Below are 24100 nucleotides of genomic sequence, written 5' to 3'. Positions count from 1 at the left end.
TTGAAAATCCCCACAAAAAAAGTGCTGCTGAAAAGAAAAAGAAAATGAAAAACAAGATAGAGATCTTATTGATCTGAAATTTGGGGATCAGAAGACAGTGTAGCCATGTATGAATGATAACTCTTGGCGAATCAGATCATGGGGTGATATATTGACATAGATCAAAAGGTATCAAGATATAAAGTGAAATGTTCGATACAAACAATACATACCGCTACATGAAATGAGTGCCAAAGCATGTAACTTAAACAACACAAACGGTACAGAGCACGGTCAACCAAAAACACATACGGCACAGAGGCCTCTGGAAGGCAACGGACACCAACCAATCTTTGAGGAATAAATTTGCTACAGTATAGAAGCACCGACCAAATGTGCCGGGATTTCACAAACTTATTGGAATGATTAAAAGTGCGATGCAGTTGGACTGGATGCACTCCAAGAATGGCACTGCAGAAAGAACCCGACTTGCCGCATCTAAACACGAACCTCTGGAACATGTAGCATCTTCGGATCCATTCCTTCAGTGTCCCATTGAGTTCTGAAATCCTTGTGCAAATACAACAGCCAGAGCTTCTTAAGGGAGCGAAGGGATTCAATGCCTTGAGGGACCTTATCGAGCTTCGACATTGACACAATATACAAACCTTCAATGCAGGGAAGAGCGCCATCAATGATTTTTAGCTCACTGACATCAGGCATGTCCTTCAAGACAAGCGTCTTCAGGTTGGGAAAGGAATCTGCAGAAAGAACCAAAGTTTTTGCACTGCTCATGTTGTTGAGTCTCAGATATGTGAGGTTCAGCATGTGCGGTGCCAGCATCCCCAGTGGATCTTCTCCAAGGTGACACCAGCTTAGAGATAGATACTTGAGGTATTTCGCATGGCTGAGAAAGATCGGGCAATTTAATGTCCCCATGGCCCATTGTCCTCTGATAATCAACCTGTGCAGATATGTAGAACTTGGTTTGAGAGCCTCGAAACAGAGTGCCTCATTCTCATCCCTTGCAGAAAGAAGCAAGGTCGAAAGAAGCGGCATAGTTGACAGCGTAGAAAACAGATTTGCACAATGAGCAGCACTAATGTTATCAATCCACACACTTCTTAGTTGCATCAGTTTCTTGAGTTGCTCAGCCAAGTCAAAGCTGGACTCCATAGTCTCCAGAGTTTGCAGTTCTTCCAAGTTGGACAGCTCTTTAGGCGCTTGCACTCCAATAAAGTACCGGAACTCCATCTGCTTCTCATCAGCATATCTATCGGCTAAAAGGTGCCGCAGCTTCTTTATCTTAACAATTCCCCGTGGTAGCTTCCGTATTCTGGTTTGCTTGATATCTAGAGTGTGGAGGTTAGACAGATTCTCGATAGAGTCGGGAAGTGACCTGACCATGGTGCGTTGTAACCCGATGTAACGTAGATTGAACAGAGACCCTATTGATGTTGGCACTTCAGTGACTTCAGAGCCTTGCAGCTCAAGAACAGTAAGGTAGTTAGATTCAGACCAAAATGAAGATAACATGTTCCAAGGGATAATACTGTTCGAAGATGTGGAAGTTCAACTTTCAGTGCAGTCTCGTCAATCCATCCAAGTAATGACAGACGACGGGTATCCTCATCTGGCTGTTCCAATGTAATTGTGCTGTAACCACCCACTGAAGCAAATCTCTCTTCTTTAGCGACAGAAATAGCTAGTTTACGCACAAAATCTTGCATCCTACAGGTGCTGACCCTACCGAGCTCATCATTCTCCACAACTTCAAGCATATTGCGGTGGATCAGTTCGATGAGATTTCCCTCAGCTATCACCTCTGGTGTGTTCTTTTCTTTACTTAGCACAAAGCCTTCAGCAACCCACATCCGTACGAGGCTCTCTCGTGACATGGGGTAGCCTTCAGGGACTAGACTGCAGTACACCAAGCAGTTTCTGAGGTCTCCTGATAGGTCATGGTAGCTCAAATTTACAATGTCCATGACATGATCATTGGTTGATACCTCGCAAAGCTGATTGTATTTTTGCGTCCAAGTGTCTAACCGTTGTCTTAAAGACAACATGCCGCCAATGTTAACAATTGCTAGCGGGACGCCATGACACCTGTCAACAATAGAAGTAGCAATCTGCTCAAGATCCTTAGGGCACATGTGGCCCTTCTGGTTGTATAAAGCCCTTCTGCAGAAGAGGCGATCTGCATCAAGCTTACTCAATGGCTGGAGCTCAAGGTGACGGGTGGGAGAAGAAATTCCGGTGGCATGTTCCTTCCGTGCCGTAATGATGATCCAACTTCCTTGGAGATTCTGCAAAGCATCATGTATTTGGAAGTATACAACTTCATCCGCAACGTCATCCAGTACAATTAAATATTTTATATTTTCAAGTCTCTGTTGTATATCCTTTTTCAAGCCATGGACATCTGTTGTGTCAATGCCTTCTGACAATGGTGTTTCGGCGTATCGAATTTCCTCAATAGCGCATCAACGGTGTAAACCTGTGATACATTGATCCATGCATGTGCAGGGAATTTGAACTTTTCACATTCATAAACATTTGAAACCAGGGCAGATTTTCCTAACCCACCCATGCCTGATACGGTTATCACAGTGTTCTCTGGCTCTTCAGAGTACAACCATCCGGTCAGCAATATCCTATTGTCTTCAGTTCCTATTAGATCTTCATCTTTGATAAAATCTGGGATGCTGTCTTCGCAGGGTTTCAACCACTGATCTTTCATTTGCATAACTCGCTTGATCTCCTTGTTTACCTCAGTCACCTCATCCACGATTTCAGTGAAAACTTTGACATAATGAGTTGCTTTGGTGGCGAATTTCTTCAGGAACCCTCCTTTGAGCTCAGCAACATGGTATGAGCATTTATCCATTACATCCTCCACACGATAAGCCAATTTACGGACCTGCCCAATCCAAGTCTTGACAATTCCATCAGTGAGTTGTATTGTGCCTATTTGTCTTACTACAATGCCCATCTCTGACAGTTGCTTCCCTATTTCCTCAACTTGTCGTGGCAGTTTCTTGATACTGGTAGCCTTTTTAGAGAGATTAGCTATGATAACCATGTTGTCTTCATCGCCTAAAATGGAGTTAATCTTTGCCAAAGAAGGGAGTACCACCTCGGACATTTGTGCTGGAAAACAACGACACAAATCATATTAAGTGGTAGAAGAACAAATTCCATACAACTTAGCTCATGCAGACATATATGAACAGGAATATTCTCTCATAACCACCTTCTATCATACTGTATCAATCTATTTATCAAAGAGATCATTCCAACCATTTGGCACGATTTAAGTGTTAACACTAACTCTAGAAGTTGTTTATAAACAGTTGATAGGAATATGTTTGATGTAACCATGAATGTGTGACCATTTATTGAAAGTTTAGTCGAAGATGACTTCTCCAAAACTTTAACCAAATCAGACAATGTTTCCCAACGCCAGCCGGTCAGCCGCTGAACCACCAACAACACTTTGATCCTTCACAGTGTCACACAAAACCAGCGTCGTACTTTTCAAGAAAATGTTTGGTTTGAACTAGATATGTAGTATGAATACCTGGCTGCCTTTGATCCCAGAATGAATTTGATGACCATGAATATAAGAAATTCTGGTAGCAACAAAAAGAATTAGTAATGTGCAGAAAAAGCAATACAAGATGACTCAAAATGAATGTTGCAATGCGCAGGAATGTGGCAAAAACTAGAGAAGTATACTTTTCGTCCTTCAACTTTCGGTGAAGTCTAGATTTGGTCCCTCAACTTCAAAACCGGACAACTTGCACCCCCAACTACCGAAACCGGACAAGGTTCGCCCCTGGACTCGGTTTTGACCGGTTTTTGGTGTTGACTCACCCCGGTTTTGACCGGTGCTCATTCATATTCCTGTAATTTTTTATATCCGTGAACTTTTTGAAATTCACGTACACTTTTCAACTCCGCGTAGTTTTTTCAAGGTCGCGTATTTTAAAAAAATAAACATGCCTTTTTTCAAATCAGCGAACTATTCTGAAATTCGCGTACTTTTTTCAAATCCATGATTTTTTAACATTTACGTACTTTTTCCAAATCCCCGTATTTTCCCAAGTTTGTGTAATTTTATCAAATCCAAGTATTTTTCAAAGCCATGAATTGTTTCTGAAATTCGCATACTTATTTCAAATCCACATGCTTTCCAAAGTCTGCATTTTTTTTCAAATCCGTGTTGCTTTTATAATCCATGAACTTTGTATGAAATTCACGTACTTGTTTCAAGTTGAAATAATTTTTGAAATCCACATATTTTTGCGCAAAAGAAGTCCATATCCGCGTACTTTTTTCAAGTTCGCATAAAATTTTCAAATTCATGAACTCTTTCAGAAAAAATGTACTCGAATATGAAAGGTGCATCAATTTTAAAAAATTAGATGAACTTAAAAAATAAATGAACTTTAAAAAATATGCATATTTGAAAAAGTACATGAACTTGGAAAAAATTACACCGATTTTAAAAAAGTACACACATTTTAAAAAGGTTCATGTATTTAAAAAAAATAACCGAATTTGAAAACAGTACGTGGACTTGGAAAAGGTAGGCAAATTTGAGTCGGAACGGTCAAAACCGGGGTGGGACAGCACCAAAACCGGTCAAAACCGTGACCAGGGATGAATCTTGTCCGGTTTGAGAAGTTAAGGGTGCAAGTTGTCCGGTTTTGGAGTTGAGAGACCAAATCTAGACTCCGCCAAGAATTGAGGGATGAAAAATATACTTTTCTCAAAAACTATTGTACTACTACATCTACGGTGTTGGAGAAAACGTCATACAGAAAGATCTTTATTTTCTTGAAAATAAATACTACCCTCTGTTACACAAATAAAGTGAAGCTACATTCACGCACTCTTTAGAATATAATCTAGACCACCAGTTTCTATTATAGTATATGTATAACCAAGAAAGTTATAATATTATGAAAAATTGACATAAATCTACGATTTTTTTTAAGTTTCCAACCTGATTATTTTCAGCTAATTATATTGGTATTAAATTGTAAATTGGTTATATTATGAATAGCAGTCATGATCAATTTAACAACACTATTTTCTTTTGACCAATCTTTTTCTTTTGCCTGAGAAGATATTTATTGGAAATATCTTACCATGTGTTAGCAAAGGGTGGAGGAACATAAATACCTATGCATATCTTAAATTTATAAATAGTTACAAGTAGGATCACACGAAAATTTACCTCAGAGCTTGTCTCGCTTTGCGCCTTAGACGTATCATGATTCAGTTCACTCGGAGCATTTTGTGCCTGTTCAAACAACCAATTATGGATACTTCAGCTCATCTTACAAAATGCATTGGAGACATACACCAGTTCTCAAGATTAAGTTTGTAGACGGTGTCATGGATGGCACGAGAGTGAACTTACCTGTGGTGATGTACTCATGCCAATTTCAGTATAAACCCCCATACTATCAGTTTCATTCAGTCCATTGATTATATGCTGTGTACTAGATCTCTTCATCGGGTTGCAGCCAGAGCATTCTATTCCTATCTCAGCACATACTTGTACCTGTTCTGATGTAATCATGCCAGTTTTGGTACAACCCCCCGTACTTTCTGTTTCAGCGAGTCTATTGATTATATGTTGTGTAGTAGGTCTCTTCATCGGGTTGGAGTTGGTGCATTCAATTCCTATCTCGGCACATATTCGCACTTGTTCCAACTGTATGCTGCTCTGTGATTTCTCCAACCTGTCACTCCATTTTTGAACTACCTACAAATTGAAATTGTGAGTTATCTAAAGAAGCACACTCTTTTTAGATATGAAATTCAAGTATGTAGTACTGTAGGCCCATACACAAAGTTAACAAGCTTTCACAAAATCGCATCAATTAAGACTTCAAAATAACAACAAAATTCATCAAGAACTTAGGGTCAGTTTGGATGGAGTCCTGGGCTCCATGCTAGGCAAACATTGGTGTCGCTTGAAAATGCAATAATTTCTGCCTGGCCAGGCACGGTGGGGATGCGGTGTGCTTGCTGTCCTGGACTGAGAAAATATGTACTATGCTTTTGGTTGCAATGGCAAAGGCATTGTGGATCATGTGATCAAAATAAGAAAGGACAAGATCAGAAAGAGGAAAGCAACTGTCTGGTGCCTAGGCATCTGGGCGTGCTGCCACGTACTGTACCAGAGAGAAAACCAGGGTACCTACCAAACAGACTCCAGGTGCACTTCAGGCAGACGTTCAAGCCATGCAATCCAAACTGACCCTTAGTTTGTGCGCGCCCCTAATTTCTTCTCACATATCAGAATAAACTAGGTCCAAATTCAATAAACAAAGAAATATATTTTTTGCGGGCATAAATAAAGAAATATGCATCGAAATAATGGTTCAACACTACAAGTAGATGGATGATGACAATGTTCAACCACTTCCCACAAAAAAGAAATAGCTGGACCTTCTTTTCGTTATCACACACATGGCATGTAAATTTGCATTTTTGGGTTTATCAAAAGGAATATTTATGCATGGAAGATACCTTTCTGGAAATTACTCATCCGACAAGTAGTTTGATGCCTCTTGTTTCCATTTTCAATATCTTTAATACTACGGACATAGAGTATGTGATCCGGATGAACAGTAAAATCCAAAAAAAAGTGCTTTTGGAATCACTTTGGAACATCAATTTTGTTTTTTTTGGCCCACACCTCCACAAATGTAAGTTCATCATGAAAATTTGCATGCATGTAGACAAAACATAAATGTTTCTTGCCAAAAAAAGCATTTTTTTAAATTACTATTTTTTGGATTTTACTATTCATCCAGGATCACTAGAGCTCGGGATCACATGAGTACTTTCATAATACTACTAGCTAGTGGTGTCTGTTAGATGCTCATTTTTTTTTTCATTTCTCAATGTCGGTGTTATCGTGATGGTCGGGAAGTCGGGAAGAAATGTTGTTTTATCCTTGAGCGCCTAGTTTTCGCTAGCTAGCCGTTGTTTGATGTGTTGAATGAATGTATTTAGCAACGAGAAAAGAAAGGGCTGAATCATCAATAGAAAATTTATTTGTTACTAATAACATGTTAAACCATGCTCTTAAAAATACACCATTTGCACTAAGTTGTACATATAAAATCATGATTTCAATCTGCCTGTTAATGTGTGTGATTTTGAAGTGCTAAATATTGGTGCAGCATGGTAAGGCTTACATATTTACTTCAACGTGTCTTTCTCTTCCAAATATAGGGCGAAGTTCAGTAGAGTTCTGGGTGTCCACCACCCACCAGAGGTACAAATCCTTTTTTTTCGATAAAGGATGGATTTTATTAGCTCATAATGAAGCATCAAGAGGATACAAACACAATAAGCACACACCCGGCCTCTGCATAATTAGAATGCACACAACCAACACCAGCACACACAACACGCCAGCAAATAGCAAAGTCACACGCGACCAAAGCTATGCGTAGGCGATGAAAAATAAAAAACCCAAGCGATCATATCCATGATCAGCAAATTACGACAATGACCATATCCGCACCAACTATCTCATGACACCACACGGACAACGAATTTCTTCAACAGCAACGCCTTCAGGAAGGGAGTGACGCTCATGCACCATCGTCACGGGATCCAACAACAAATGCTAGAATCTAGATTTTCATCCTGAAGAATCAGTCCGAGCATAACCGAACAATGCCTTCAACAAGGTAACGACGTAAGAAAAATATCGCCATTGCCAGGTATAACAATTGGCCAGACCTAGGCTTTCACCCCGGAGCTCGAGACCGGGTGCACAAGTAGCACCACCATCGAAGTCACTCATGTGTTGCCGCCACTTCTCCACGATCCCAACAACTACATGCGATGTGATTGATGTCGTTGCATAACCATTCCTTTGCGTCAAGTCGCTGCCTATAGTTTGCATTTCACCGTCGAAGTCAACAATTAGCCTGGAAAATAGACGTTTTGATGACCGTCGACATCGTGGAGCCGTAGGAGTCGCTGCAGCACACAACCAATTGGATATGGATCACCGCAACCAAGCTATCCAGATCTGAATCAAGGTAGTCACAACGGATCGATCACGAAGGACGCCGAAGCTGCGGCTGCCTAACAACAGACCTGGCCGCCGCGCCATCCGCATGGACGAGGATTCCTGGACTCCCGCGTGGCCGCGGCAGCAGTGAGGGCAGTGATGACCTGGGCAGACCGAGCTTCCCCGCACCAGCCATTAGCCGGATTACCACTAGCCGTCGGTCATGCCCGTCCGAGGGCCCCACCCGCACAACACAAATCAGGGGCCAGCACATCCAGATCCTTGGGCGGGACCGCGGGAGGACGACGCCCAGGCCACACGGCCCAACGACGCCGCGCGCCGGCGACGGGCTACGATCCAAGCCACAGCACAGAGCCCACAGCGGCGAGCGCCTCCGCCTCCGCCAAACAGCTCCATTTGATGCCGTTGTCCTTTGCGCTCGCAGAGAAGGTAGGCTGGAGCCACCACACACCCTCCACCTTCGGTGAAAGGGCAGCGCCGCCGCCGCCGCCACCTGCGGCCGGCAACGACGGCAACGAGTACAGATCTTGGAAGGATGTGCTGCTGGCTAGGTTCGTGGGGGCCTCCGGAGTCGCCCGAACGTGCGACCCGGGAGGCAGTTTTCCTTCTATCCCACCAGAGGTACAAATCCTACTTTTCAAGTTTTCATACATTTATAATTCCGTAGGCTCTCTTAAGTCTTTCGGTCAAATATATGGTCCATAATGTATATTTTACAAAAAATAAATGAGTGATATTATGTCGCGTCTAAAAATAGAAAAACTACAATGTAGAAAGTAATGCATTAGTTTTGAAGTCGAGCTCTTTTCTGAAAGAGGACTCAAACTGTTCTTACATCATCAACATCGTGGTACCCCTTCTTTCCGGTGAGTATCTCTATAATTATCACACCAAGACTGTACAGATCAAACCGGTACGTGATTACACCATTAACGAATTCTGGTGCCAAATATCCACTGCATAAATAAATATCCATATGATTGATTAAAATGAGCAAGGGAATACAATGCTTGTATAATTCATTGGAAAATGAAGCTTGACTCTCAGAAGTCTTAGCAAACTTACAATGTTCCACACATATTCGCAGTAATAGCCCGGCTTTGCTTTTCATCAAAGCGTCTTGATAAACCAAAATCAGCAATTTTTGGTAGCATATTATGATCCAACAAAATGTTTGGAGGTTTAAGATCCAGGTGAAGAATTCGATTTTCATGGAGGTAGTGTAATCCCTTGCAAATCCCATTGATTATCCTGTAACGTTTTCTCCAGTCAAGTCCACAAGATACATCTATGTGGAGGAGAAGAGAAAGGTGGTTCAATATCATTTCACATTCATTCAAACCTTAAATATTTTGAATGGCCGGTAGTAGAAATAATATGTAAATTAAATTTTATTCGCCATATGATCCTACCAGTGATATACTTATCGAGAGTTCCGTGGGGTAGATATTCAAAGCAGAGTAATCTTTGTTGTACATCTGCCATCACAAATTTTCCATCATAGCTTTCAGCTTTCCCTTGTGAGTCAGCACAATATCCAATAAATCGTATCACATTTTGGTGACTTGCCTTTATCAGACATTCAACCTCTCGGTGGAATTCTTTCTCAAACATAAATGGTATGGATATCCTCTTCACCGCAACGGCCGCCCCATTCTCAAGCATTCCCTACATTTGCAATAATTTGCATGCTATCAACTAAAGTCTCGAGATCAACTGTGGTTAAAACTATGACATTCGAGAGTTGACGTACCTTATAGACCACTGCAAATCCACCACTGCCAATTTCCCGCTCCTCAGAAAATCCATTAGTGATATCTTCCAGGAGTGATAATGGCAGGGCCTTCGGTTCTGCCTTTTCATCACGTAGCATGCACTCCAGGTCGCTTCGTGTAGGAGTTGAATGACGATCCATTTGGAATTATATGCCACAATATCCTGGAAAGTGAAAATAAGAGCAAGCTTATTAAATCACTGATTTAAATAAAATGGCCGTATGCATCACTCTAATGCAGAGGCCGGGAGATGTCCTCCTTTTCCAAAATAAAAATAAAAAAAATAAATCACTACTAGTGTGCATATGAAATGTATAATCAACATAAAAAACATTTTAAGTGGCCAGAAAATTGTTGAAAGGTAGAACCCCCCTCCCTCGCGTCGCCCTCTTGAGGATGACTCGGGGGCGACCAACCCCCCCCCCCCCCCCCCCCCCCCCCGTCCGCCTCCTCCCCTTCTTGATTCCTGTCCTCGCCGCCGCCGGAGACGGGCGCCGGGTCCCCTGCGCGGCCGCCGATGAGGGTGGCGGCGAGGCCCTCGGCCGCGACGCCGCTCGGGCTCGGGCCTAGGGTTTGAGGCGGTGGCCTCTGCTAGTGAGGGCGGCATCGTCCTGGCGGCAGGCGGCGCTAGCCGGAGTTGAGGGCCGCGTCTACTCGACCGCGCGGGCGGCGAGTTGGCGGTGGACGCGGGCGCCGCGTGGAGGGATCCCCTAGTGCTCTCCTTCGCCAGATCTGAAGACGGTGCCCCCGTGCTGCTACTTCCTCCTCGTCAGTCCGGCCGGATCCGGTGGCGGACTGCGCGGATGTGGGGTTGGGAGCTTTGGATCGGAGTAATTTCTTGGCCGGTTGCGGCGGCCACGACGCCGGCGGCGCTCCATGCGCTGTTTCCTTCTTGAAGGCGGCTTCGAGATCCAGCTCCCTCTTCCTCGTCCCCCCTGCACCCGGGTGAAAACCCACAACTTTGGTTGGGCAGCGGCGGTGCCCGGCTCTGTCACCTTCTTGAAGGCGCCGCTTTGGGTCCGCGGGGAGGTGGGACAGCTGCAGCGCGTTCTTGGCATTCCTGATGGCGGCGGTTCTCTTTATTGGCGTCGCTTCGCCATGGCGGTCGGCTGGTCCGGCTCTCGTGGTGATTGTGGTGCTCAACTCTTCGCCGTGTCTTCTCTGGGGTGCTCCCGTCCCGTTCAGAGAGGCTGGAGGTGGAGCGGCTTCATCTTGCACGGAGCTTCGGTGGAGATGTAAAGTCATGCCTGTCCGACAGATGCTACGCTTTGTCATGCCTGGTCGGCAGGTGCTACGCACGACAGATCTTTCAAAGACTTCAAGTTGTGTCGGTTGGTGGTACTTGGCAGCATGGTGCTGAGGTGTATCAGTGGCGACCGTGACGTGCTCAGTTGTTTGCGCGCAGGGAGGAGGTGTCGTTGGGCGCCGTGGTGGCATCGACGATAGCTGGACCGAGCAAGGTTGATGCATTAGTACAGTTCTGGAGATGGAGCGGTGGCAGTTGGCGGCGACGGCCTCTGAGTGCACGCCGGACCGGTGAGACCCATACCCGGCAGGCGTCCTGGATGGGACCTCGGGTCTTAGATGTTAGGTTTGGCTGCGATGTCTGTTTAGTATTAGGTCCAGGCTATCTGTGCCCCTTCATTAACTGGATAGAATTGCTTAGACGGCGGCTTTAGGCTCTCTGTTGTATTACTTTGTAAGGTCTTATGAGAATAATTAATAAAATGGTCGTATACATCGCCCAGATACAGAGGCAGAGGGTCATCCTCCTTTTTTTAAAAAGGAAAAGTTTGAAGAAAACAACCTACTGACGAGGCCTAGTTTTCCTCTTGTGTCCAACCCCGCAAAATCAACCTAAAAACAACATAAACGCACAGTCCTCCCTCAAAAATAGTATGCATAGAGAAGACTGCCGGATCAACTTTAAGGTGTTAAAAGTGATCTGCAAAGTACCGAATACAGCCAATAAGTGAATGAAAACAATCTACCCTCGTCGTGAATTAAACCTTCAGAATCGTCGCCGGATGAAGTCAACTGGTGCGAAGAACCAAGTCGGCGGATGTTTGCTGATTCGGAAAGGCCCGATATTCCTTCGGTGCAAATGGATAAAACACCCGGGCTTAAACCACGATTTGGCGAGCAGATGCAGAAAACTTGACAAAACTGCAATCGCTTGCGAAATAGTTCATCAGAGGAGCCATAAGATGTCCATAGATCTGCTAGAATTCATGGCAGAATATGCAAACCTCGTTGTGTGGCTGACGGCAGTGGTTGACGGCAGTGAAGCGAAGCCTGGTTAGTGAGGACCTGGATGCCAAGGTCAGGAGTGCCCCGAGGGATATGATTGATCCGCTGTATGACCACTTGCTTCATTCTGCGGTCTGAGAATTTTAGCCACTTGTCTCTTCGTTTATTCTTGTATTAATTGCAACTAGAAGTCGACTCCGATTCTTTCAAAGTTCAAACACATGGGCATATGGCATCCAGTCTCTAGTCACTATCCTCACCAGACACGGCAAGCCATAGCGAGGGCATGTATGTGCCCACCGGGGCGAAGCCTTTTTCCGTATGTGTCCACCGGTAAAATGACATGGAGAAGTTTAGGCACAGCTTGATAGGTACCAGTTGATTAGAGTTCGGGTTACATGAATGAGGTACTAGCTACGAAGGAACGCCAAAGAAGAAGCAGAGAGAGCAGATGTAAAAGAAGCCGCAAGCCCGAACATCGGGAGACCAGTGCTCGTGCTCGTGCTCGCTGTGTCACAGCCGCAAGCCGGGAGAACAACGGCGTCTTCCCATGTCGGCTCGTGCTCGGTGTCTCACAGTTGGCCTTCTTGTACCAGCGCACGAAACAGGGGAAGTTGGGGTTGGCAAAGGAGAGTGCCGGGACGGACATGGGCTGGGGAAGCTCGCCGGCTATTCCAAAACCCATAGGCAACTTGCCCACGGTCACACACCAAGCGATTAAATTGGTAGAAGTACAAGTTTTGCACATAGCGTTAATTTACTCAATGAAACTTTCTGTACATTGGGTTTTGAAATAGATGGTGTGATATGGAGTGTTGTCCTAAATCGTCCGTGAAACGTCCTCTGTACAGCAGTCCTGTTTTTTTAGAAAAGGGGATATCCCCGGCCTCTGCATCAAAGTGATGCATACGATCATCTTTATTAAGCAAGCAAAAAGGTTCAACAAAAGTCTTCAGGTCTTAAACAAAAACTGCTCACACAGAGCAAAGGAACAAAATAAAAAAGGCCACAACCAGCTGGCATAAAAAAAGATAGAAAAACTAATTGCTTATCCTATTACATGACCCTCATCCAAACCGGCTGAAAATATCCCGTGCTATCATCTCCCATCGGATAGATCCAGTAACCAAACGCTCTCTGGCCTCCGTCGTAGTGAGTAATGACCACATACGGATCAGCGCAGTAGCTCGGAAGATAACCTACAAAAAATGAGTATTTGTTGTTCTGTTAAAGACCAAATCATTTCTGCAATTCCAGATAGCCCATAATAAAGCACAAACTCCTACACGAATGTGTCTCGTTATTTGGGGCTCAATCCCATCCAATCACGTCCCAAATAACGTGTTAATATTATTCGGAGGAGTAATATTGAAGACTATGTTCACTGATTGCCAAAGAATCTTTGCCAAAGGACAATCGAGAAAGGGGTGTTTGATTGTTTCATCCCTGCCATAAAAACTACATCTCGAGGAACCGATCCAGTTGCGTTTAATCAAGTTATTCTTAGTTAAAATGATTTGTTTGTGAACAAATTACATAAACACTTTAACTCTCAAGGGAACTTTGACTTGCCACACATGTTTCGAAGTAGGAATAGAGCTAGAATTAATAACATCCATATACATGGATTTAACCGCGAATTCTCCATTTCTAGTAAGCTTCCAACACAACTGATCCGGAAGTTGAGAGAGTTGAACATCTATCAATCTTCTCACAAGATGGAGCCAAACTTTCCAACGGTTGCCGGCTAACGCTCTCTTGAAGCTGATATTTAGAGGCGTGGACTGACATACTGACTCAACGGTTGCATCTCGCCGTTGAACAATACTATAGAGGGAAGGATACTGAAGCGCGAGAGGCACATCCCCTAGCCAAGTATCTTCCTAGAATATCGTAGAAGTACCATTACCAACTACAACCTTGGTCCTATTAAAAAAGATTGATTTAACTCTCATCAGTCCTTTTCAGAAAGGCGAATCCATTGGCCTCACTGTCACCTGGGATAAAGTTTTGCAATGAAGGTACTTATTACGCAGAATCTGTGCCCAAGTGGCCTCGGTTTCTCGAGAAAGCTTATACAACCATTTGCTAAGAAGACATTTGTTCTTTACCTCAAGATTTTTGATACCTAGACCCCCTTGGTCCTTCGGCCGACAAATAATGTCCCATTTAGCTAATCTAATTCCTCTTCAGCTCATCACTTTGTCAGAAAAAACGGGATCGATAGAAATCTAGTCTTTTCCGAACGCCCACTGGTACCTTGAAAAAAGACAACAGAAACATGGGCATACTTGTGAGAACCGAATTAATCAAAATTAAACGGCCTTCATACGACATCAGTTTGCCCTTCCAGCAGCCCAATTTCTTCTCAAAACGATCCTCAATGCACTTCCATTCGCTATTTGTTAGCTTACGATGATGAATGGGTACACCTAAATACGTGAAAGGTAAAGCCCCCAATTCACAACCGAACAATCCCTTATACGCCTCTTGTTCCTCATTGGCTCTTCCAAAGCAGAACAATTCGCTCTTGTGGAAATTGATTTTTAGTCCGGTCAATTGTTCAAATAAGCATAACACCAGCTTCATGTTTCTCGCTTTTGCCAAGTCATGCTCCATAAAGATGATTGTATCATCTGCGTACTGTAGGACAGAGACACCTCCATCAACTAGATGAGGTACCAAACTACCTACTTGGCCAACATCCTTAGCTCTCCCTATTAGAATCGTCAACATGTCAACTACAATGTTGAATAGAATAGGTGACATCGGATCTCCTTGTCTCAAGCCCTTATGTGTTTACAAATAGTGACCTATATCATCATTCACTTTAATTCCAACACTTCCTTTTTGCGTGAAAGATTCTACCTGTTGTCTCCAGGCTTGATCAAAACCTTTCATCCTCAACGCTTGTTGGAGGAATGGCCATTTGACTTTGTCGTACGCTTTTTCGAAATCCACTTCGAAAACTACCCCATCTAGTTTTTTCGTATGAATTTCATGGAGCGTTTCATGCAGGACCACCACCCCTTTAAGGATGTTTCTATCCGGCATGAAAGCAGTTTGGGACGGCTACACCACAGGATGCGCAATCTGCGTAAGTCTATTTGTCCCAACCTTGGTGAAAATTTTGAAACTTACATTCAAAACATAGATGGGCCTGAATTGCTCAATTCGTACCGCCTCTATTTTCCTAGGAAGCAAAGTGATGGTTCCAAAATTCAGATGAAACAATTGAAGCTGTCCAGCAATAAATCCTGGAACATTGGAAGCAAATCCCCTTTGATAATATGCCAACACCTCTTATAAAACTCTGTTGGAAATCCATCCGGCCCCGGAGCTTTATTATTCTTCATCTGAGAAATAGCTTCAAACACCTCTTTCTCCGAAAACGGGGCAGTTAAAATAGTTCTCGTCTGAAGCAAGCTGAGGGACATCCTCATTCCGCGACTCATCTAGAGTTACGAAATTATCCTCGGGAGGCCCAAAAAGTTGCTTATAATAATTAGTGATGTATAATTTTAAGTTCTCCTGCCCTACAATCGTCCCTTCGTCTTGCTCAAGCTGAAAGATCCTTTTCTTTCTATGCTTGCCATTGGCGATCATATGAAAGAGTTGAGTGCTGGCGTCCCTCTGGACCACTTTGCGAACCTTCGCCCGCAATTCCCACTTCAATTCTTCTTCTCGCAGGAGTTCTTTCAATCTCATCTCCGCATCTAATTTAACATGAAGTTCCGTTGAATCCAGTATCGTGGGCTCGGCTGTTACATCTAAGGCCTGAATAAGGGAAAGGAGCCTTTCCTTTTCAACCTTATAAATCCCATTGAGATGCTTAGCCCACCCATTCAAGAAACTTCGCAAGTGTCATATCTTATTCTGCCATCTCTCAATTGACGCTGTTCCTCCTGCATCTTTAGCCCATTCCCTGGCTATAAGATCAAAAAAACCTTCTCTCTCAAACCACGCTAATTCGAATGAGAAAGTATTCTTATTCCCCACATGTGCTGCCTCACCAGAGTCAACTAGTAAAGGTGTGTGGTCCGAGATTCCGCGCGATAATGCCTGGACGGTAACTAGAGGAAACTTCTGTTCCCAGTCAACGCTCGCGAGGACACGGTCTAACTTCTCAAACGTAGGAGTGGGCAAAGTATTAGCCCATGTGAATTTTCTACCCAAAAGCTCTATCTCTCTCAGATCCAACCTCTCAATAATGGTGTTCAACATAAACGACCATCTGCCATCAAAATTATCGTTGTTCTTTTCGTCTCTCCTTCTAATGATATTGAAATCACCCCTACTAAGATTGGAAGCTGCTCAGATCTGTAAATACGGACTAGGTCTGCCAAAAAGTCCAGTTTGAGTTCTGGCTGTGCGGCCCCATACATCGCCACCAGGGCCCAACTAAACCCGTCGACCTTCGACCTCACCCAAAATTTGACTGCAAAATCTCCCATGACCACACTCCAAACTTCCAATGTTTCGCATCTAACCCCAAGTAAGATTCCACTGATCTTCCTCTCAGGGGGAGACAATGCCAATCAAAATCGACACCTCCTGATAACGTATTTAGGAATTGAGGAGAGAAATTGCCTCTTCCTGTTTCAGAAAGAGCAATAAAATCCAACCTATGCTCGATAGAAGACTCTGCTAGAAACCTTCTTTTAGCCAAGTCCCTCAGACCTCTGCTATTCCAAAAAATTCCTCTCATAACTCATCATGAAATTTTTTGGTCACCCGGTTCCTAGCACTTCTACGAACTGCCGATGCTGGATAAATTTTGCGTTTAGGCTTGGGTAAGTCCTCCACCCGGACCTCACAACCGGGGTCAGTGGGTCTATCGCAAGGATCCCCTATAGGTTCACTATCCCCAAGAGGTAAAGAATATTCCTCCTCCTCGGTCTTAGGGAGGGGAGGGGCAATATCTGCACAAAGCGTATCTAAGACCCTGACTCCCAACTGAGCAATGTCGAAATCATTCATAGGTTTAATAGATGCTAAATTGCGAATCATATCTAAAGCACGATCCGCTTCAAGATCCAATAGGTCATTAACTGAATGCGAGATTTCATTATCATTACCACCTAGAGAAACTCCTAGCTGATTAGCATTATGAATAATCTCAACATCATAAAAGTGCAAAATAGAATTGGAGGTATTGACCGACATACCAGTTGTGACCTCAATATCACAAAGCTTGGCCGCCCGCCTGGCGCACCTCAGCTGCATGTCATCAACATCCGGCTGGTCCTGGATGCGACAGCTCATCTGTCGCCCCTCAGACAAAGGATCCGGGATGCCTCCAAAAGCTATGACCTCCTCCCTTGTAGCCTCAATAGGGGTAACGCCTCCCGCCCCACCCCCACCGCGCGAATGCAGAGTATCCCCAGGACCCGGCGCCGGCACCGGCCCCGACGAGCGCATGGGTGAAGAGCGCTGTGCCTCCTGCCCACGCTCCCTACCTGACGTGGGCAACTCAGGCGACGACCTGCCCAAAATTTGGCAAGGGGAGGTGAGAACAGGGGCCGCCTGCTCCTGCTCCTCTCCAAGACCAGTAGTCAAACTGGCGGGTGATGCACCCACGAAAGCCGGTGATGGTAGGACCACCCCCTACGGCAAAGCAGGTGACTGCCGGCCCTCAGAGCCAACATATGTCGCATGTGAGGTTGGCCTGACCACCGCTGTAGAAGAAAGAGCCGAGGCCTCCTTCCCGGGCTCCCTGTCAACCTCGGCACATCTCCGAACGGCACTGGAGACACCTCCACCTCGGTCCTCAATCGTGGCGAAGTATCAAAAAGAGAAGGGGAAGAAGGAGCTACCTGCCCACGATCCTCCCCCCTCTCAGCAGAGCCGTCAATCCCTGCATAGTCTAATGGGGGAAGCGTGCCCTCTAGCACGTCGTCAGACTCCACCCGATCGCTCCAAAGCCTGGGAGGTGTAGAAGCAGGCTCAAAAGAACCGAATCTCAGTGTGCTCATAGGTACCGTACCAGGCGAAGCAGCTCCAGATCTAGGCGCCTACAAGGTGGAGCTCGACCCGTTGGCTGACTGATGCTCAACATCATCCTCTCGGGCTTCCGTATTACCCGAACCATCATCCTTATCATGCATATCCACATACGTCCCTGCCAAAGCCTCGGCAAAAAGCTCTGTATCCTCAAACTCAATCTCAAGGTCAAAAACCTCGCCCCTGTAGGTCCACTTGACCACGTTAGGCACAAACTCAATGTCGAGGACAGTCACCAGCAAGCGGACCACTCCATTAGCTCTGGTGAACGCCATGTCTACCTTCTTGGTTTTCCCGACCAAAAAACCCCAAGCTAGCAGCAACTCGAGCATCGTGAAGTGGCTTGGAAGGAGCTCCTGAGAATCGCAACCAAATCTGGGTGAGGGGCTTGCCCTGTGGCTCAACTCGCTTCCACTCATGGAACTCGAGGATGCACTCAGTACCAGGTACTCAGCATAACCCAAAACTCAACATACGTTCCAAGTCCTCTGAGGTAGGAAAGTCAACCTTATAAGTGTTATCCTCGAGGCGAGTGAGCTCCCACACAAAGTTACCTAGAACTAACTCAGTGAGTGTGTGTATGATCTGCGCCTCAGACACCTCACTCTTAGTGACTTTGACAATCCCTATAGTTGTGCTCTAGGGTTCGTCAGGTATCTCCCTCGCACCGGGAGACTCAAAAAACATCAGTTCAGCACAATACACTCCATAGATGGTGATACTCGACATCTAATCTCGTAGAATGGGGCACTTTCCCAATTCATGCGCGGGCTTGAGACATGTATCACAAAGGTCGGTCTCACACTCAGCAATAAAGTGACCTCTCTCGCCACAACGGTACCACAACATCTTCTCCTTTTTACACGCCCACTTGGCGGCTCTATCCGCGTTAGTCTTGTCAACAACCCCCGTCACTAAGGGTTCCGTCAGCGACACGTCCGCAGAAGCCAGAGCAGTCACCACATCCATAGCCTACCCGGATAGCTAAGTCGTCTGACCGAGAGCATCGACCTCCAAGGATGCCGTCGGTTCCACCACAGCAGGCGGTGGAGGCTGGCGGTATCGGTGCCTACCACCACGACCACTGCGACCCCCACGATGACCTCGGTAGCCGCCTTGATGCCTGTAGTCAGGGCCAGACGCCCCCTCGACAAAACCTCCCGGAGGGCCGTAGAAAGGTCGCTCAGCTGACCCATCACCCTGCCATGCATGGCCACGCCCACCTCCTGTAGACGAGGACCCACGATGCTGCCCGTACCCATAAGCATTGTATCCATCATCTGTTGGGGAACGTAGCATAAATTCAAAATGTTCCTACGTGTCACCAAGATCTATCTATGGAGTCATCTAGCAACGAGGGAGGAGTGGATCTACATACCCTTGTAGATCGCGCGCGAAAGCGTTCAAGAGAACGGGGTTGATGGAGTCGTACTCGTCGTGATCCAAATCACCGATGATCCTAGCGCCGAACGGACGGCACCTCCGCGTTCAACACACGTATGGAGCAGCGACGTCTCCTCCTTCTTGATCCAACAAGGGGGGAGGAGAGGTTGATGGAGATCCAACAGCACGACGGCATGGTGGTGGAAGTAGCGGGATTCCAACAGGGCTTCGCCAAGCGCCGCGGGAGGAGGAAGGTGTGTCATGGGAGGGAGAGGGAGGCGCCAGGGCTTGGGTATTGTTGCCCTCCCTTCCCCCCACTATATATAGGGCCAAGGGAGAGGGGGAGGGCGCAGCCTTGCCCCTTCCTCCAAGGAAGGGTGCGGCCAAGGGGGGGGGGAGGAGTCCATCCTCCCCAAGGCACCTCGGAGGTGCCTTCCCCCTTTAGGACTCTCCCCTCCTCTTGTCCCTTTGGCACACGGGCCTCTAGGGGCTGGTGCCCTTGGCCCATGTAGGCCAAGGCGCACCCCCCTACAGCCCATGTGGCCCCCGGGGCAGGTGGCCCCACCCGGTGGACCCCCGGGACCCTTCCGGTGGTCCTGGTACAATACCGGTGACCCCGAAACTTGTCCCGATGGCCGAAATAGCACTTCCTATATATAATTCTTTACCTCCGGACCATTCCGGAACTCCTCGTGACGTCCGGGATCTCATCCGGGACTCCGAACAACTTTCGGGTTACCGCATACTAATATCTCTATAACCCTAGCGTCACCGAACCTTAAGTGTGTAGACCCTCCGGGTTCGGGAGACATGCAGCCATGACCGAGATGACTCTCCGGTCAATAACCAACAGCGGGATCTGGATACCCATGTTGGCTCCCACATGTTCCGCGATGATCTTATCGAATGAACCACGATGTCAAGGACTTAATCAATCCCGTATACAATTCCCTTTGCCTAGCGGTACGATACTTGCCCGAGATTCGATCGTCGGTATCCCGATACCTTGTTCAATCTCGTTACCGGCAAGTCTCTTTACTCGTTTCGTAACACATCATCCCGTGATCAACTCCTTGATCACATTGTGCACATTATGATGATGTCCTACCGAGTGGGCCCAGAGATACCTCTCCGTTTACACGGAGTGACAAATCCCAGTCTCGATTCGTGCCAACCCAACAGACACTTTCGGAGATACCTATAGTGTACCTTTATAGCCACCCAGTTACGTTGTGACGTTTGGCACACCCAAAGCACTCCTACGGTATCCGGGAGTTGCACAATCTCATGGTCTAAGGAAATGATACTTGACATTAGAAAAGCTTTAGCATACGAACTACATGATCTTGTGCTAGGCTTAGGATTGGGTCTTTGTCCATCACATCATTCTCCTAATGATGTGATCCCGTTATCAATGACATCCAATGTCCATGGTCAGGAAACCGTAACCATCTATTGATCAACGAGCTAGTCAACTAGAGGCTTACTAGGGACATGGTGTTGTCTATGTATCCACACATGTATCTGAGTTTCCTATCAATACAATTCTAGCATGGATAATAAACGATTATCATGAACAAGGAAATATAATAATAACTAATTTATTATTGCCTCTAGGGCATATTTCCAACAGTCTCCCACTTGCACTAGAGTCAATAATCTAGTTCACATCGCCATGTGATTAACACTGACAGGTCACATCACCATGTGACCAACATCCAAAGAGTTTACTAGTGTCACTAAACTAGTTCACATCATCATGTGATTAAGACTCAATGAGTTCTGGGTTTGATCATGTTTTGCTTGTGAGAGAGGTTTTAGTCAACGGGTCTGCAACATTCAGATCCGTATGTACTTCACAAATTTCTATGTCATCTTGTAGATGCAACTACTACGCTACATTTGGAGCTATTCCAAATAACTGTTCTACTATACGAATCCAGTTTACTACTCAGAATAATCTGGATTAGTGTCAAAGTTTGCATCGGCGTAACCCTTTATGACGAACTCTTTTACCACCTCCATAATCGAGAAAATTCCTTAGTCCACTAGTTACTAAGGATAACTTTGACCACTGTCTTGTGATCCATTCTTGGATCACTCTTGTACCCCTTGACTGACTCATGGCAAGGCACATTTCAGGTGCGGTACACAGCATAGCATACTATAGGGCCTATGTCTTAAGCATAGGGGACGACCTTCGTCCTTTCTCTCTATTCTGCCGTGGTCCAGCTTTAAGTCTTAACTTCATACCTTACATCTCAGGCAAGAACTCCTTCTTTGACTTATCCATCTTGAACACCTTCAAGATCATGTCAAGGTATGTGCTCATTTGAAAGTACTATTAAGCGTTTTGATCTATCCTTATAGATCTTAATGCTCAACACTCAAGTAGCCTAATCCAGGTTTTCCATTGAAAAACACTTTTCAAATAACCCTATATGCTTTCCAGAAATTCTACATCATTTTTGATCCATAATATGTCAACAACATATACTCATCAGAAATTCTATAGTGCTCCCACTCACTTCTTTGAAAATACAAGTTTCTCATAAACTTTGTATACACCCAAAATCTTTGATCATCTCATCAAAGCATACATTCCAACTCCGAGATGCTTACTCCAGTCCCTAGAAGGATTGCTGGAGCTTTGCATACTTATTAGCATCTTTCAGGATTGACAAAACCTTCTGGTTGTATCACATACAACCTTTCCTTAAAAAAACGTCGAGGAAACAATGTTTTGACATCCTATCTGCAAGATTTCATAAATAATGCAGTAATCACTAATATAATTCCAACAGACTCTTAGCATCGCTACGAGTGAGAAAGTCTCATCGTAGTCAACTCTTTGAACTTGTCGGAAAACATCTTAATGACAAGTCGAGCTTTCTTAATGGTGACATTTACCATCATTGTCCGTCTTCCTTTTAAAATCCATCTGTACTCAATAGCCTTACGACCATCGAGCCGTTCTGCCAAAGTCTACACTTTGTTTTCATACATGGATCCTCTCTCGGATTTTATGGCCTCGAGCCATTTAGCGGAATCCGGGCCCACCATCGCTTCTCCATGGCTCGTAGGTTCATTGTTGTCTAGCAACATGACTTCCAAGACAGGATTACGTACCACTCTGAAGTATTACGCATCCTTGTCATCCCACGAGGTTTGGTAGTGACTTGATCCGAAGTTTCATGATCACTATCATAAGCTTCCACTTCAATTGGTGTAGGTGCCACAGGAACAACTTCCTGTGCCCTGCCACACACTAGTTGAAGAGACGGTTCAATAACCTCATCAAGTCTCCACCATCCTCCCACTCAATTCTTTCGAGAGAAACTTTTCCTCGAGAAAGGACCCGATTCTAGAAACAATCCTTTATTGCTTTCGAATCTGAGACAGGAGGTATACCCAACTGTTTTGGGTGTCCTATGAAGATGCATTTATCCGCTTTGGGTTCGAGCTTATCAGCCTGAAACTTTTTCACATAAGCGTCGCAGCCCCAAACTTTTAAGAAATGACAGCTTAGGTTTCTCTAAACCATAGTTCATACGGTGTCATCTCATCGGAATTACGTGGTGCCCTATTTAAAGTGAATGTGGTTGTCTTTAATGCCTAACCCATAAACTATCGTGGTAATTCGATAAGAGACATCATGGTATGCATCATATCCAATAGGGTGCAGTTATGATGTTCGGACACACCATCACACTATGGTGTTCCAGGCTGTATTAGTTGTGAAACAATTTCCACAATGTCTTAATTCTGTGCCAAACTCGTAATTCAGATATTCATCTCTATGATCATATCATAGATATTTTATCCTCTTGTCACGACGATCTTTCAACTTCACCCTGAAATTACTTGAACCTTTCAATAATTCAGACTCGTGATTCATCAAGTAAATATACTCAACATCTACTCAAATCATCTGTGAAGTAAGAACATAACGATATCCACTACATGCCTCAACACTCATTGGACTGTGCACATCAAGATGTATTACTTCCAACAAGTTGCTTTCTTGTTCCATTTTACTGAAAACGAGGCTTTCAGTCATCTTGCCCATGCGGTATGATTTGCATATCTCAAGTGATTCAAAATCAAGTGAGTCCAAACGATCCATTTGTATAGAGTTTCTTCATTCATATCTACCAACAAACATGGTTCGCATGTCTCAATCCTTTCAAAAATGAGTGAGTCCAAAGATCCATCAACATGGAGCTTCTTCATGCGTTTTATACCAATATGACTCAAATTGCAGTGCCACAAGTATGTGGTACTATCATTACTATCTTATATCTTTTGGCATGAACATGTGTATCACTACAATCGAGATTCAATAAACCATTCATTTTAGGTGCAAGACCATTGAAGGTATTATTCAAATAAACATAGTAACCATTATTCTCCTTAAATGAATAACCGTATTGCGATAGACATAATCCAATCACGTCTATGCTCAACGCAAACACCAAATAACAATTATTTAGGTTTAACACCAATCTCGATGGTAGAGGGAGCGTGCGATGCTTGATCATATCAACCCTGGAAACACTTCCAACACATATCGTCAGCTCACCTTTAGCTAGTCTCCGTTTACTCCGTAGCCTTTTGTTTCGAGTTACTAACA

The 24100-nt window shown here is 44.9% G+C and overlaps 1 protein-coding gene and 1 pseudogene across 1 annotated transcript; both read right to left on the bottom strand.

Annotated features, from left to right (window-relative positions):
- Nucleotides 1–477: 477 nt before the first annotated feature.
- Nucleotides 478–3127, bottom strand: LOC123082211 (disease resistance protein RPM1-like; annotated as a pseudogene).
- A 297-nt stretch (nt 3128–3424) lies between these two features.
- Nucleotides 3425–12260, bottom strand: LOC123083878 (putative receptor-like protein kinase At4g00960). Its single transcript, XM_044505760.1, has 10 exons — nt 12081–12260; nt 11841–11997; nt 9810–9994; nt 9469–9724; nt 9122–9344; nt 8892–9012; nt 5414–5761; nt 5228–5293; nt 3563–3614; nt 3425–3459 (listed from the first exon to the last, which is right to left on the bottom strand). The coding sequence occupies exons 3-10, from the start codon at nt 9969–9971 to the stop codon at nt 3425–3427; spliced, it is 1263 nt and encodes a 420-aa protein (XP_044361695.1). The 5' UTR covers nt 9972–9994; nt 11841–11997; nt 12081–12260.
- Nucleotides 12261–24100: the final 11840 nt, after the last annotated feature.

Source organism: Triticum aestivum, chromosome 4A, assembly GCF_018294505.1.
Source record: "Triticum aestivum cultivar Chinese Spring chromosome 4A, IWGSC CS RefSeq v2.1, whole genome shotgun sequence".
NCBI classification, from domain to species: domain Eukaryota; kingdom Viridiplantae; phylum Streptophyta; class Magnoliopsida; order Poales; family Poaceae; genus Triticum; species Triticum aestivum.
The sequence above is the reverse complement of the archived record's forward strand: the minus strand, read 5'-3'. Positions and strand labels throughout refer to the sequence as shown.